Here is a 16,682-nt window from a genome sequence, read left to right as displayed (position 1 = left end):
GAAGAGCATCTGGCTTGGACTTCAGAGGGAAAAGGGCCCCTCAATGGTGTGTTCCTGTTTGAATCCCCGCCTGTATGGAGAACTGGAGGTGTTCTTGGATTGTTGATCTAAAACGAGTTCCCCTCAAGCAGAGAACAGAAAGGACAGCAGGAAGACGACTTCTCTAATTAGAACCTGGCCGCCTTCGTCCTCTCCTTTTCATCTCGCTGCTGGACGAGGTCGCGGAGATTTCACGTACACGTGAAATACTTTAAGGTGGTATCTACCAATGCAGATGGTTGTTCAACATTCAACAGCAACATCCTACAAACACATCAGAACGGAGACATTGTTGCTGGTTGACTATTTTTAAACCATTGTTAACCATCTTGGTTGTGTATGTTGACATTTGCTAGTTAGCGCAAAAATCCAAAGTGCAGCTGAGGCTGACGACGCCACGTTAAGGCACCAGGAAAGTATTTAAGATTCATCCCACGGGGACTACGCATATCAGTACAAAATATCACAGCAATCTATGAAATATCTCAACGAATATCGCAACAGTTAGCAATATATATTACATTGTCTCAATCACACGTGGAACCAACCTGCTGCTGTAACTAACCGCTAGAGCGCAAATCTTTTATGCCTTCACACGGCTCTCAACATGGCGATGGCTGCGGGTGCTAACAGCAAAAGAGCTAACGGTGTTTACCTGAAGGGGGAACCGGTGGGTGGCCGCTATGCTAATGAGCAACGCAGTTGGTAGGGGCGTCGCCATCGGCTGTAACCGCCATATAGGAGCGGTGCAAGCGCGACGGCCGTTAGCTAGCCGGTGGGGCGCGCTCACGGTGACGGGTACTTAAAGGCACACAAGATAAAAGATTCGAAACCCCCATAGAGGGCGACTTCATTTCCTGCTCGGGTAACTATATCTTTACACGGCCAATAGTTATTGGATGCCATATTGCTCTAAATATCATATAAAGAACATTTAAGCAACAAACTGTTTAACTGCAGAGCCCAGCTGATAATATGTTGTGTGAAAAGATTTACCGCTTCAGGGCCACAGGCAGGATTGAGGAATTCAGAAAGCATTCCAAGGCAGACTAGTGCATTGTTGGCTTATAAGAAAGAAAACATAGTAACATTTTATGATGATGTCATCTAATGGATTGTGTTGCAATACAAAATGGATCAAGTTTCTTGACAGCAGTGCCTTATCAACCTGCCTGTCCTCACCTCCAACAGGACAACAGAGCTACATTTAATTTTTTTGCTCATTCACCTCCTCCAAAGACGCATGCTTAGAGTCACACACATTGTGCAGTTCAAAGCTGCGGGGGTCTCCAGTGAGTCTGTGCATTCGTACAATAAAGGGAAGCCCAGTAGAGACCGACTGGTGCTTCCCTGTACACTCAGGCACGCCAAGCACAATAAACGCACAACGAGAGGTCGGCTTCCATCGTCGTATCTTTGGTTTGAATCAGGTGGAGACCAAAACCCTCTCTCCCCGCCGCCCAGGCCGTGGTAACGGTGCATAAACAACCCAACCTGGGGACCCCAGGCGTCTGGGCGGGGGCCACCAAACATCCCCTCTCGGAGTCAGGGGGCTTCAAAGGTATCGCCGGGGAGAGGGTGGGGAGGACAGAGTGGTCGGCGGGTCTTTCTATTTTCGAACTAGTTCCTGGCCCAGTTCAGGCTCAGAGAGGAGTCGGGTCAGGTGGTCCTGTGGGAGGGAACAACGGGGCGGGAGGGACGTATACATTCCTGAGACAGACGGCACCTTTTGAAGGCCTCAGACTGATGCTTGGTGTTTTCCAGCGTTTCAGGTGTGGTTATAAGTTGACTTCATTTCTGCTAATAACAACAAAAGGACACAGATACACATGCTTTTGACATCACTTGTTACTTTATTGTTAAATACCACCCTATTAATATATCACTTTCTATCTTTTCATCTATATCATGTGTCCCCCTCCCACCCCAGGAGCAGGGGTCTCTGGGAGCAAAACACATCCTGGTTGCTCAGCTGGACGGGGCCTGTAAAAGAGTCATCCAGGTGGAGCAAAGCATGCTGGGAGGGGAGATGGGGCCCCTGGTGAAGCCCTGCGGGGCAGGAATGTGGGCTGCCCGCTATACAAACAAACAGTTAAAATATACACTGCATACTGTGTACACCTGCTAAAACATCACACGGAGCTACAGGCGGCAAGGAAAGCTGTACCCGAGGTGCAACACGTTCATGTTTAGAGAAGCAGAGAAAGAAAGAAAACAAATTCGGAAGAGTAAGGAGATGTTAAACACGTTACATTTCTTTTTACAAAAACACCACGTATATTGAACCATCGATGACCAAACTCATGTTAAATTGATTTCTGATGCTTTCCAGCTTTTGACGGAAAAAGGCCACGCAGACAAACATTTTCCTACAGATTGAATATTTGTACTGGAATATATTGACATACATTGCATTAAAAGTAGTTTTTTTAAACACGAGTAAAATGCTATGAAACATGAAGGCACATGATGATCATGGTGTACAAGATGAAGGCAGTGCCGGGTCCCTTGTCTCCATGTTAGTCAAACGCATTGAACATAGATTCGGTATTGCATCATAAAATTAAAGAAAAGTTAAAAGAAAGGCAACCGTGCAACATTCCCAGAAGTGGCCTCACACACTTCTTCCACACTCTACACTTCACACTCCTTCGGCGTCTTTGGGGTCGAATCTGCAGCCTTTCGCGACGGCTTGGCGTCACTCGGAGCGCATCGCAAATCCTTTTCGACGCATATCCAGTTAAGTCTATTCAGCGTGTGTGTGTGTGTGTGTGTGTGTGTGTGTGTGTCGACGGCTTCCTGCTGGGTGGGTATGCCTGATATGAGCGTCCATGCAGGAAGCGAGCAACGGCTATTTCTAAAGCGGTGAAGGGCCAGTTGCATTGTTCTTTTTTGGGGGGGATTATACAGACAGCCGGGAGCTCTCAACCCAACTGTGCGTTCACGAGTAGATCATAAACGTAGAAGAGGTCAGATACACGCAGCTTTTAGTGCAATTATAGTTTCCTCGTCCGAAACAGTATTTCTGTTATTCACCATATAAGGAAGTCTGGAATAACAATGAATGCTGTAGAAGATTTTTTTTAGACGGCAAAGGTTACAGCTATCAAACTGGGGGGTGGCGGGGAAGAGAGATTCCAGATGGAAAAAACAACGACGCCAAGTACTTCTGTTGCTGCCCTTTTAAATTTTCTTCGGGAGCCGTAGTTTTCCCGGTGCTTCCAAAGTTGTTTGGCAGAACTAAAATCACAAAGGTTCCCAATTTTCTAACAGCAGCTGCCGCAATAGATGACAATTTGACCGTGGCGCATTATGACTGTTAAACCCCAGCAACACGCTTCACTGTTTCTCAGAAAGACGTCCTGAGCGAGTTACAGGCGGTGAGCGCCACTATAAACCCATATCTGTAGACACCAGCGAGAGGCTGCTGTGGTCCCACTCTAGTCACCTCTCCATCCAGCCCCACCACATGGCAGCGTCCTTGACATTCAGATGGAAAATACATAAAATCAGTTTGGACTCGTTACAGTACTACAACTCTTTCGGCCCTTATCCTCAAACCAAAATAGTGACATTAAAATTAATCTTATTTTAGATTAACATCAGCCAGCCCAAATGAAAACTAACCAAACCAGACGGACCGATAGAGACTTGATTCAATCAGCCAACCTGAAAGTCCCGTCGGTTACCGGTTTAAGGCACTGTGGTTACGGTAGATGAAAGTGCAAAAGAAGAAAAAAAACGTCACGCTAATTTCAATCTGAAAAATGCATGTAAGTGTTTGTACTACTGTGACCTGGCATGTGTGTGAGTAATATTAACATGTTAATAGTTCTGAGTATTAGGCCCAGGGCTAAGGGTAAGAGTTCCTTTTAAACTGTCAACGAGGTTTCGGAACGTGTATCTTTGTAACAGATCAAAAAAAACATACATTCTAAATCATCTTATTAATGTATAGATGACAAAGTTAATAAAACCCAACACAGATGATTTGTTTTCGTTTAAAAAAAAGCCCTTGCTGATATTCGACATATGTTATGTGTTGTGTAGTCTGTTCAAATAGTTTCTCCTGTAAACTAGCAGCAGCTGCAGCCTCCTAGAGATAACAACGTATTGAGGAAGACAGAGCAGACTCTGCTGTAGTACCGGCTGTGACCAGCACACTGTGCTGTGGAGTTTTCACCCCCGCCGTTGCAGGTATGAACCCTCATAACCTCATAGTAACTGAATGAACTGTCCCTGTATAATAAAACCCAATTCCTGTTAATAATAAAGTTATTTAAGATACATATTTCCACAGCAACCGTCCCTTATTGGTTGATGTTCTTCTATTACTCAAACCAAAATCTGAAAAATCCAAAGTATCCCAGCATCCCCCATGAACAACTGGTTTGCAATAAAAGAAAAATATTTCACTCCTTGAAAGAAAAACAGCAATAAGTATCACTGAAGATCCTCTGGGGAAACATAGCAAAAAGAGTTTTTCATAAAAAGGAGTGTGGAGAGTCGCTCACAGAGTAAAAAGGTAGTTTTGGCCTCTGTGCGGAGCCGAGTGACTGGGAGTACTGGCTCCAGAAGCGTCAGTGGGTGTGCTTGTCTCCTTCAGCCTCCTGGAGGAAAGGAGTGAAGGAAGAGCGGACGGTGCGGCCGGAGAGGGACTGCTGCACGCGGAAGTTGTTCACCATGCTCTTCTGTACGTCCTCCTCAGCAGAGGTGAAGAGGAGGCTCCGGAAGACCGCCAGCTAGAAAGGGGGCAGAAGAGACGGTCAGAAATACAAAATAAAAAAAGAGACAGGTTAGCGGCGGGTGAAATGTCTTTCTTACAAAGTCTTTACAGTAAAAGTCCCCCCCTTTATTTGGTCTGCATGTGTTCCCCCCATCACACTGTACGGCAGGTAAAAAACGTGGCTGTTTTCTGTGACTAGTTTTTATTGGAACTTGTTCATATTATCGCTCGCAAAGCCCCACTATTTTGCCAATTAACACATTTAAATAAATATGAATTATTCAAAATTAAAGGCCCCTTGTTATTTTGTTATTTCAAATTATTCAAATCGGTGTTCTTATTTATTTATTTACTTAATTATTCTTTCCTTGTTTTTTCCAATGGAAACGCCCACTCAGTCGTGAGCAGAAAGCACCGACGTAGGTTTCCAAAGTACGCTAATCAATTAAGGAAGCGGCTGTTTTCGCTTTTCCGGTTAACAATGAAAGATATTTGGGAACATTCAGCAGCAACACTGCGGCGATCAATGGTTTCTCAGGACCACATCAGTCAGTGACTGGGAGGACAAGTACGGAAAAAATAGCCTGAAATCACATGCAAGGACATTTTTTATTACTGTAATCAGCGTCTCTCGGGGAAGATGGTGTCGCTGGTGGGACTCGGCACACAAAAGCCCACGTGGACAGTGTTTTTATTCATTCCTCTCACTGCCAGACGGGTAGGAAAAAGAGAAATGTATAAATATCAGGCAATATCAACCCAACCCATCAGTCTGCCTCCCAAATTGGTGGCTTTGTTATTTTTGAGTCAGTGTAAATTTTTATATAAACTGATTAAATATTGAGAATCTAAATGGTTGCATCTCGCCTAAAATAATTACTACAACTTATTACCAGCCTTTAAAAAAAAGCTTAAAGACGCCAAAGAAAGTAATCGTACTTCCACCTTTAAACGGAGGCGGTGTTACAAAATGAGCCCGAGTTCAGGTGAAGAACAAGATGTGCAGAGGTTTCATGCCTAAAAAAAAAAAATGCTACTATGCAGGTTGGCCCAGCTCGGTGCAGCTTTGGACACACTGTTGGACACGCCCTGAAAGGATCGGGAACGCCACGCGTGTGTGCCATGTTACTGTAAGAGGATCGACTTGCACCTTGAAAGCATGACTGCTGCTGAAAGAAAAAAGCATCGGCTCCGTTTGACTCCGAAAGACAACAGGAGCCCTCTCGTGGTTGGTTGGGATTCAACGGATTTCTTTTGGGCACTTGGAGGCAGCAGAGCAACATCTGATCACAAGCCTCAGAATTTGTGAATGGGAACGGGGATATGGCGCACCTGGTCGTGGCTGACTTCTATGTGCTGCTTCATGACGATCCAGGAGACGGACTCTGTCAAAGGGGGCGTGGTCAGAGAGCCGTGGTAGGTCCAGTAGTCGTCGGTGTTGGCGGGTAACAGGCAGGCAGGGTCGAATCTGTCAAACTCCACTACACTGTCCTGCAGACAGGAACACGGGGGGAAAAAAACACACACAGTTATGTAAAATTAATTATTTTAATAATACGGGGAAAGAGACAAGCAAGATCATAGCTTTTAACACAAAAGGTTCTAATATTTAAATAATATTACTATATAATAAAATATAACACAATTGGTAAAATAATTCAAATATTCATAATCCCAATCTGTTACCGGGACTTCAGTATCATTACAGTAAAGACTGATATAATGACAGAAGACTGCCGCTGTTATCTAAATACTACAGCCATCATTATCTAATCACGGTCCATTATAAAATATGTCACGCGAGTCCAACACAATGAGTGTTATACAGCAGCCGCATATCCTCTTAATGGACAAACACCGACCTTATCAGACATTATTCGCGATAAGCGGAACGGTAGCGGTGATGTGAAAGACGGGGAAGCTTTGACCTCCAGTCAGTCAGTCAGCTTAAACATGTACAACATGTCAAAATATATAGACGTTTTGTTATTAAAGACTATCTTTATATAACTTACATTAATAACTAATAGGATGTGCACCGTTTTAGCATTAAGAAGTGTTTATTCTAAAGTGGCCAATTCGTGAGTAATAAATGATGTAAAACGTAGGAAGTAAATCTTTGGCACCTCCCAGTACTTAAAAGTTCCCACTTCCCAGTACTTAAAAGTTCCCACTTCCCAGTACTTACAAACATATTTTTAAGCTTGAGATTTGGTTCAGACTTCAGAAAGTCCTGTGGTGTCTCTACTCACCCACTAGAGGGCGCCAGTATTTACCTACCACTAAAGTGTCTTTACCAATCATTAGCAGATTTTAAATGGTTTTATAAAAAGGGTCAATAGAGACTACAGGGCACACTTTAGGGATCAGTGTGTGTACTAACCTTGTGTCTGATAGCCGGCAGAGCGTCGACCAGTTTCTGCAGCCCCTCGTGTCGCTTCCCCACCTACACAAAGGATTAGACATTAATCTGGATTGCGGTCACAGTCTAAACTGCATACACAACACACACACACACACACACACACACACACACACACACACACCACGTAACGTATGCAGCGTGGCCTCGTCAACGAACTGAAGAATGTGCACGTGACGGTGTCAACAAGCCAAACTGAAACGTGTCCGAGCACATATAGCCAATGCGTCTGCTCCAATTATTGCAGGCACTTCCAAAAGTGTACAAAGTGTGTTGTACCTTAAGAAAGACTCCAATGACAGCCAGCCCGTTGTCCTCCATCACGGCCTCCTCGAACAAACTGTACTTGTCAGAGTTCCAGTGGACTAAGTGGAGCTGAGAACACACAAAGCGTAAATACACATCAGGGGCCTGTCTGTCTGTGTGTCTGTGTGTGTGTGTGTGTGTGTGTGTGTGTGTGTGTGTGTGTGTGTGTGTGTGTGTGTGTGTGTGTGTGTGTGTGTGTGTGTGTGTGTGTGTGTGTGTGTGTGTGTGTGTGTGTGTGTGTGTGTGTGTGTGTGTGTGTGTGCGCGCGCCTGCCTGTGCGCGCCTGCCTGTGTTTGTGTGAACCTTAATCGTGATCTTTTTCATGCCTTCGACCCTGATCCCCGGCCCACTCCTTCTGTACTCCAGATGACCCACTAATTCCTTCTTTTCAAAAGTAAGAGTTTATTCTTTCAACCAACTCATTTAGAAAAAAAGAGAAGAAAAAAAAATATTGTTAACTTAGAAAAAAAAGAAAGTAGAATAGATACAGAGATAAAGGGCAGTAGTGCTGCAAACTATGCAATCGTTGTGGATGAAGACATGGATAGCTCCTGTATGTTAGTTGTAGGAACTTGACTAAACTTTGTCTGTGGACTTTTATTTATTTTTGGATCCAAACTCACTTAAAATACCGTAAATGGAGGTAAAACTCAGGGCGTGTGGGAGGAGCAGAGGTTTTTTTGGTGCATATTCAAAACTACCGGTCAGCTCAGAAAACTAAGATCCGGTATGGACAACACATGTTAATATATTATTCACAATGTAGATTTCCCCACAGCTTTAAATCATTCACACAGCAACACCGACTAGAGTAGCCCCCACCCCCTACACACACACACACACACACACACATGCTCGTTAACATAGAGCCTGTCCATTCATCTATACTCATTCATACAGAATGTGTGTGCGCGTGCTCAGCTGAAAGGTCGAGTCGTCTTCTGTGTTTGACAAATGTGAGAAAAATAGTTGGTGACAAAACATTCAGAAATTGCATGGATTGAATCAACAGGGCACTTCCCCAATAATTAAGATCAGCGTGTACGATGGATTAGTGGCGTGAGAATGTGTGTGCCCTCCCCTCGAGCTAGCAGGCTACTCCATAGCCTTGTGGAAAACCCCGTCAGAGCTGTAACTTGAACCTCTGCACATACACGCACACACACACACACAAAGACTGCTGAGTGATGACAACAATGACATGGACAGGTTCTCAACAACAAGGAGACACAGAGAGGACACAAGTGCACAAAGTCAGTGGAACCTGTTGTTGCACATGTGCGCTAAAGTTAATGAGACGCCATGGAAATAGTGTAGACGGAGCGGGATAAACGATTGTTCCGCTCCAAGCTTTCACCGATCCCCCAGATACAATGCTCTCAGTACTTTTCCAGGGATTTCAAGGAGGGCATGTGAATAGAAAAAAACAAATGGGTCTGCAAAAGTAAGTCAACATTTACGATGTTTAAACAGTGCAGTGTTACATTCATTTTCTTCCATTTCTCCTTTTAACTCTCAAGAGACCGTTTGGTCGTGGGAAAATTAACTGCAGAGGACAAGCTGCTCTCTCTCTCTTTTAACACCCTGCTTTCTTGAGCACTACATATGTCTTTTTCCACTGAACAGTCACACACACACACACACCTGCCAGACATGTGACTGTGTCGCCTCTGTGCTTAACATGCTACACTATTGCAGCAGCAGGCAAGACACGCTGTTCTTATAAAGCTACATAGCCAAAGATGCCAAGATACTGCTGTTACATGTAATGAGACACCTGTGCAGCACCATGAGTCTAACCTACCTACAATTACTTCACAATATGAATTAATAAAGCTGAGCACTATGTCGTTCCTCTTCAGCACAGATCTGCGCTCTCAGTTTGTGTTAAATGATCAGATATTATCTCTAAAAAAGGTCAAGCCATGGGAGAGGATGAATCACTAAAAACATTCCGATGTTATTTTATAGGGATGTCGCTCCACCCACTGTACACTCTCGCAATATTATGAGGTAGATAAAATAACTTCCCAAAAGATGAACGATGCCATCAGAACGATATCATTAATAATATCCAGTCTGCTTTCATTTAAAATGTCCTTTTTCTACGTCATCGATACAAGAAACAGAATACGCAGCGTCTCGGTGTCCCTGCAGGATGGATGTATGGCTAGTGCGTGCACATCAGAGCACAGTACCTCTGCGGGGAACAGCCTCCTGTCCACCGTGTGCTCTGACCCCCAGGCGTTGCTCTCACCCCAGTGGAAGTGGAACTGGCACAACCGGAATGTGTCTTGCAGGGGTCCTCCTTTCAGCGCTGCGCCGCAAAGTAGAAGGACATATAGATCAGTGCACCTTGACTTTCACAGTCCTTTTCAAAAGGAAATGCATCATACCAACGTCTGGTGTTCGTTTCCTCCTTCCAAAAAAAGGAGGAAACGATCCCACACTAAGGGCAGGTTGTTCAAGCGGTAACAATGACCTAAAAACATCCAGGAATCTATTGTTTTAGCAGCAGTGACTTTTTTATTACGCCTGTTAACTGTTAATAGACAGCAATAACAAGGAGGAGGAGACAATGCTGTTGTTGTAGTCGTCAATTTGCAGACTGCATCTGGAGTTACAGTACCTGCAGTCGTGCTTCGATTACACAGTTTCCTTTTACAGGTAATAAAACACCGTTCCCAACATTTCTCCGTTTCAATATGAACCTGTTTTTGTTCTCTCTGCAGCAGACGAGGCTCCGACGGGCACGTGAGGTGGCTTGTTTTGAAGCATTTGGAATTTGTTTTTGAGGGTTTGGAAAGCGACAATAATGTTACTGTAGTGAGTAGGTGGAGCCAAAAATGACCAACACTTTTCAAACCGTGCGTGTCCTGACCTCCAACAACTGCCACATGGCAGTTGTTGGAGGTCAGGAAACGCACTATCACACGACGCACTATCACCAGACTCACGTGATGGTTGTGGTTTTCATCCGCAGCTTTAAGTGTAGCATTGATTACAGGATTTTCCTACAGACAGAGGGTTCTTAAAGAGGGAGGGGGGATAAGCCTCTTGTGGAGATCAGAACAGGCATTCCTGTTGCCGAGTTTCCATTTAAATCCATTCAGATTTAAAAAAGGAAAATAGGACTTACTCCCAATCAAGTGGTCAATAGTGAGGAACTTCTACGGAACAAACTATTATTTTACTTTTAATACATATTCAGGTTTTTGTGTGTTTTTTTTTTTAAGACAATGTAGAATAACTTACTGGACTTGTCTGTAGTGTCATCATACTCGACAAGGAAGGAGTAGCCGTTGTTCCAGATCTGTTGGCAGGTCTGTGGGTCGTAGTCGGTGACCAGGGGATTCAGCTTCGAGTCGAAGACGCTCTTTCGTACAACTATGTCGATGGGGGATTGGCGATCGCCTCCTGGTACAGCGAGGGGTCCCTGCCACATGGGATGCACTGGAGGAGGAGAAGAGGGGAGAAAGTGAACAAAAGAGAATTTTAACATGTAAAAGCAAAAAACAAGACTTCAAACTCCTCGTGAAAAGGTAAAAAAAAAAGAAAAAACTGAATTCAGAAATGCTGACACCTACTTTTCATGCAGTACTCGGCTGCTTCCTGCATTGTAAGACAGTCCATTTTCAATCAAAAGCAGCCAGAGTGGCCACATTAAACTAAACACATAAACTACACAGTGTCGGTGCTGGACTGACACACACAAGCCTTCCTTCTTCCTTAAGCCGTTTGAAGGAACCGAATGAAAAAGGAGCAAGTGAGCAATAGTACTTCCTTGTAGTCTTTTTTTTTTTTCCTACTAGGATATTACAAAATAAAGAGAGAAGTGGGCTGGCTGTACAGAAAGTGACACACGGAATGTTCTGGCACGCCCCCAGCTCCCCTACACAGCGGGGAAATCTGACCAGGACCTCTGGCCGGTCAGACCGGCAGCTCTGGCCAACGTCAACGGACCTGACTTCTAATTACCCCAAACTCCCTACCTCTGTCCTTCTTATTTACTCTTGAAATCCACCCAAAAAAACATCCACTCCACTTATTAAAATGTTGTACAAAAAAAAAATAGCTCAGTTTGAAAAGGATCGTTTCGCTCCCTCTCCTGACAAACCGTTAGCTATAGAAAGAAATCTTTTGAGTGCTGTTGTCAAAGGGCACAAAAGCAGCGCTGTCTATTGTTTATCCCTCTCCAGTCATCCAGCACGGGGCTTAAGGTTTCCGCTGAGAGCCGAACAGGTCTGACTGGGAGATGACCTTCACCGTCATCAGATTTCAGCGGACTCTTGTTGATAACTGCTCGCGAAGCCGGTCGTGCTCATTCACTGAGTAACCGTGTCAGCTGTGAAGTTCTTCTGCCTCTGTACAGCTCCTGAATAGAGTGTCACGTGATCGCCAGATGTCCCGAATCGGAAAATGACGTGTGTGTGAGGAGCTCTGAAACGCCAGCTGCGGCTACTGCAACGGTAGCCCGATTCCTGCGATGCACTTTGGTCCTGTGGTTGTGTCTGTGTGCAAGATGCTCGCTCACTCAATTTAGTCAGGATGACGGATGAAAAAAACAAAAGCAGTTTCTACCAGCCATTATCAGACCTGCAACTACTCATGCTGACATATGGTTCTCCACTGGACAGCACGGCTTGATAAACAATTATCTTGGTGACATGTTGGATGATGGATACATTGAACGTCTATTTGCTGCTTCACAATAAACAGGAGGAAGAACTTTAGTGTTCAGCAACATCATTAGGAAATGGTGGTTTTGCATGAGCAGTTATTTAACTCAGATTCGAAAGGACTGTTGGAAAGCGGAGGTTAATATCTAGAGGTTGCATTTTTTTTCTCCCGCAAGGCCTGTTAATACCAAGTGGCCACGTTTTTCTTTTTTGCTTCTTCATCATATAAGGGAGTGGCCAATTTGAGTGACAGGCGGCTGCCGTCTCAGGTCGCTAGCGACTAGCTGCCCGCTCTGCTAGGCCCCCTGGCCCGCCTCAGCTCTGCTGACGATCCACCGCGCCCGATTCAAATGCAGCCTGAAAGTATGAACTTGAGCATAGTTTTGGAAACGCAGAGATTCGGGCAGAAGATACAAACGGTAGAGAGCCGAGCAGCCTGTAAGAAAGAGCTCTTTTGTCTGATGCAAGCACGGACACAAATATGCTGAGCCAGTTAGTTAAACGGCTTTGGCTTGAAGGACGAGTCATTCACATTTACATTACTTCGCAATTGTGTTGTATAAACGCAGGGCGCGACAGTGAGAGGTGCCAGGTTGCATTTGGAAAACATTTTGGGAAATTGGTACCAATTCTTGGCCTTTGGTTGCAATCAGTGGTAAAAAATAAATAAAAGGGCAGCAAAACGTGCACCCCCAATTAAATACACTTTCAATTCTGTTGCATTAGCGATATTTAAATATCAAAACATTACACGTATTGTGAGTTGGCACGTTTACTCACACAGGCATCATTAGAGACAACAATTAAGTTGTTTAACTGTGAGAAGTTACACTGCAAAGGCAGATGAAAAACAAAAACTGCCTGCATGGAAAGAGTAAGTGGAAAGTAAGATTGTTTTTTTTACCCAAGAGTTTTTAGGTTATTGACTGTGAAGGAAACGGTGTTGGGTCTGCCAAACCCACTAAAGGAGGAACCTTTTTGAGAGAGGCTCGCATGCTGAAATGACGGCAGTGTGCCTTCCTACTTCAGAGAAGCACAGACTGTTTTCCCTCGTTCCTCAGGTAAAAAAAAAACTCTGACTCAAATGAAAGCGTATCCAGAGATGTCTCTTTAAAAAGAAATTTGCATGAGGACAGATCAAAGGGGCAGGCCACTGGACGGACAAGATACCTCAGTTGCAGTGGACCACTTCAAAGGCTTATCAAAAGTCCTCCCATAAAGTTTTTGGACTGACTGTGCTCATTACAACAAGCTTGTTAAAGTTAAATATGAACTCTCTTTTATCATCACGGCTGAACATAAAAGTTCTACTGCACCGTCCTACTTTTCCATGTTCAACTGTTTTTGCATGGTGACTCTGAGGTTGTTGTTGGCACGAGACAGTGAACAAGACATGGGTTATGTTGTCGCGTGTGATGAGAAAGTTGTTGGGACCTGTCAGACGAGTTTGGGTGTCTACAGTTTCCCATTAATATGAAGGCAAATGACTCATAACCAGAGTTCTAACGTGTAAAGAAAATAAACACTCTCCTATAAATGCACTATTCATTTTGTTTCACATTTTAAGGTTATGTTCTGTCTATCACGTGATCCATCTAGATGCTGTAGGGTGGTACCAGAAATGAGCCTGCACTTCCAGTTCAATGGGAGTTTTATGTTTTATTTTAGGTTAAATACCTGAAACAAGTTATGTGGTTCACACAAGCATAAAAGATGCTAACGTTTTGATCCACGACATGAAATGAGTCAGTGAATAGCCCACTTGTGTTTTCAAAACAGCAGTTGAAAATTTCAGAAAAGGGTTATGTTTTTTTTTGTTGTGCCAATAATCCAAAATTCCGAAGAATAAATCCCATTGGCTTTTTGTTGAGGGGACCAGTGCGATGCCAACTTCCGGGTGGGTCGACCACAAAAAAAGTGTGAACCCTGCAGCATTCTATATGTGCACAAAATAATGAAAGGCTATGGTATTATTTTCCAATGATGCTTTTTTGGGGGCAAACCCCAGCTCTAAATGCCCTGTGTGCATCACAACACCCCTAACACAACATTATGTAACATGTAGGCCAAAGGGCTTCAGGTGCCCCCCCTATAGGGACGGAAAGACTAGTTTGGAAAACCCGGAGCTCGAGGACCGTCTCAAACACAGCCCAGTCAACTGAGCGCGCCTGATCCACATCCAGTGATGGGGGGAGATCCGGCCCAGGCTTTCCCGCTGCTTTCAATGCACGTTTTTATGGATGACAACAAAAGTGACCATAAACTGATGCTGCGGGTGACCCACAATGACGGGCCCTTTCATCCTCAATGAGACCCCTAAACCCAAACCCAAACAGACACACACAGACACACGCACTGCCACTGTTGGCGGTTATGTCGGAGGGTTAAAACATGGCCCCCACACCCGCCGTGACAGCGAGCCGCCGTGGACAGACGCGATAAACACTGTAGGAGGACGGAAGCGGTACTCACTCGGTGACAGCACATATTTGCTCGAGCACGCCGTGAGGTTGCATCTCCTGGCGGGCGTTACTCGGTGACTCTTGGCGTGTCTGACGAGCTGTCGGCGGAGCTGGGAAGCGAGAGGTCTCACTACGGACGAAAAAGTCAACATGGTGATAAAAGCGAACGTCAACGGCTTCACAGCGCGCGACGAGAAAGAAAGAAAAAAAGGCTCGCGCGTAGTATTTTATTCGCGGCTAGCGGTTAGCTTTACTCGTTTTAACTGCAACAGAAAGTTAGCCTAGCTCTCGGCGCGGAGCCCCGTTCAAAACAAAAACTATCGTCTGGCTGCTCTCCTCTCGTCTCCGCCTTCCTATCGTTCGCCTGGAGGCGGGGGAAGGGGCAGGTTTTTCGCTTTACACACATTCAAAATGGGACCGCAAAAAAAAATGAAAACATCAACAACAACCGTTTCCCTTGAAGCTATTGCGTCAACTGAAACCGGTTAGAAGATCGATAGATGAGAAGATACGGGGTCGGTGTGGGGAAACGGTTTGCTCTGCAGGGGCGGGGCCAACTGACCAATCAGAGGCCTCCACTGAGGGGCGTTAGTGATGATGATGGAAATAGAGATTGTGTTTTTTTTTTTATACAAATTAATTATTTTAGTGTGTATATAGATATAGATATCTATATATATAGATATATATATATCTATATAGATATAGATGTAGATATCTATATCTATATAGATATAGATATTTGTATGTCACCATCAAAAAAAAAGTTCAGAAATGTGTGTTTGGTAGATTAATTCTCTGTTCAGGGTTCTTACGGTCATGGAATTTTAAAATGTTTATTTCCAGGCCTGGAAAAGTCCTTGAAATAAATAAAATCCAAAAGGTTTTGGAAAAGTCATGGAAATTTGTTACGTTCATGTGTTCATGACGTTAATTTACGCTGAGTTTAAAATAATGAATATGCTTTTAAAAGAAAGATGCTCAAAATAATGGCATACGGTGAGTATATCTATAAATGTTTATTCTTTTAATAAAACTATTGTCTCATTCATTTGTGTCATTTAAGGTATACTGTATACTTTGTAATTCTCATTGTTAGTTTAAATACTACATTTTCTCACTTTTCATGTATACACAGAGAATTCACAAAATGTTTGGTCATGGAAATCCATTGGTCAAAATGTGTATGAACCCTGTCTGTTGTAACAATGCTTTTTGGCAATACATTGTATACCGTTGGAAAGCCTGTTTATTTCCCTTTTAAACGCATTGGTGGGATGAGCAGCTGAGTATGTGGGTTGCGCCTATGAAAAATGTGCTAAATGCTAAACAGCTTATTCTGCTGTTGCTAGTGACTGTTGTTTTGAGCTTCCAGTACCCTGAAGGTGCTTCATTGGAGGCAATCTCAATGCAGAGAGATATCGAGATGAGATTCTGCAACCAGCAGCAATCCCATTGCTCCACAGTCTGGGACTGAACTCCATCCTCCAAGATGTCAGCGCTCGCCCTCACAGAGCGGGTTCATCAGAGACTACTTCCAGAGTTTGGGAATAGAGAGAATGAATTGGCCTCCAGCTGTCCTGACCTCAACCAGCTGAACACTTGTTGATCAGCTTGGAGGTGCTGTCCGTGCTAGAGTGACCAACACAACCACGTTGGCTGACTTGCGACAAATCTTGCTTGAGGAGTGGAAGGCCAGGCTGTTGTGGTTGTGTATGGTTCTGTTTGTTAAATTACTAAAGAAAATTGCCAATATGTTTTGTTTCTTCCTTGTTACCGATAGACTTCAATCCCCCAAACAAGAGTCAATAGCAAATTGACTATCCTGACTCATCGTCAGTCAGAGCATTGACGTTTCATCAAATCAAACATTTAGAAAATCAATCTAGTCGAAAATAAAGGGCCGTCCGTGTGCGTTGGTGTTGCATCATGGTTACTCTTCTCAAAGAACGTCACTCTGTACGGAGCAGACCGCATGACTGTTAAGACTTTAACCCCTGTAGCGAACAAACAAATCTATTCAGAACGTCAAGAAAACACAGGTTCAT

At 44.1% G+C, this 16,682-nt stretch overlaps 1 protein-coding gene across 1 annotated transcript; it reads right to left on the bottom strand.

Moving 5' to 3' along the window:
* Nucleotides 1-1,878: 1,878 nt before the first annotated feature.
* Nucleotides 1,879-14,786, bottom strand: ca5a (carbonic anhydrase Va; the record flags this gene model as incomplete). The annotated part of the gene is made up of 7 exons (XM_079223757.1): nucleotides 1,879-4,781; nucleotides 6,098-6,256; nucleotides 7,149-7,211; nucleotides 7,467-7,562; nucleotides 9,692-9,810; nucleotides 10,749-10,946; nucleotides 14,645-14,786. 7 exons carry the CDS (start codon nucleotides 14,784-14,786, stop codon nucleotides 4,620-4,622), a joined length of 939 nt encoding a protein of 312 aa, XP_079079883.1. The 3' UTR covers nucleotides 1,879-4,619.
* Nucleotides 14,787-16,682: the final 1,896 nt, after the last annotated feature.

This window comes from Taurulus bubalis, assembly GCF_910589615.1.
Source record: "Taurulus bubalis genome assembly, chromosome: 9".
Classification (NCBI taxonomy): domain Eukaryota; kingdom Metazoa; phylum Chordata; class Actinopteri; order Perciformes; family Cottidae; genus Taurulus; species Taurulus bubalis.
This window is presented reverse-complemented; position numbering and strand designations above follow the sequence as displayed.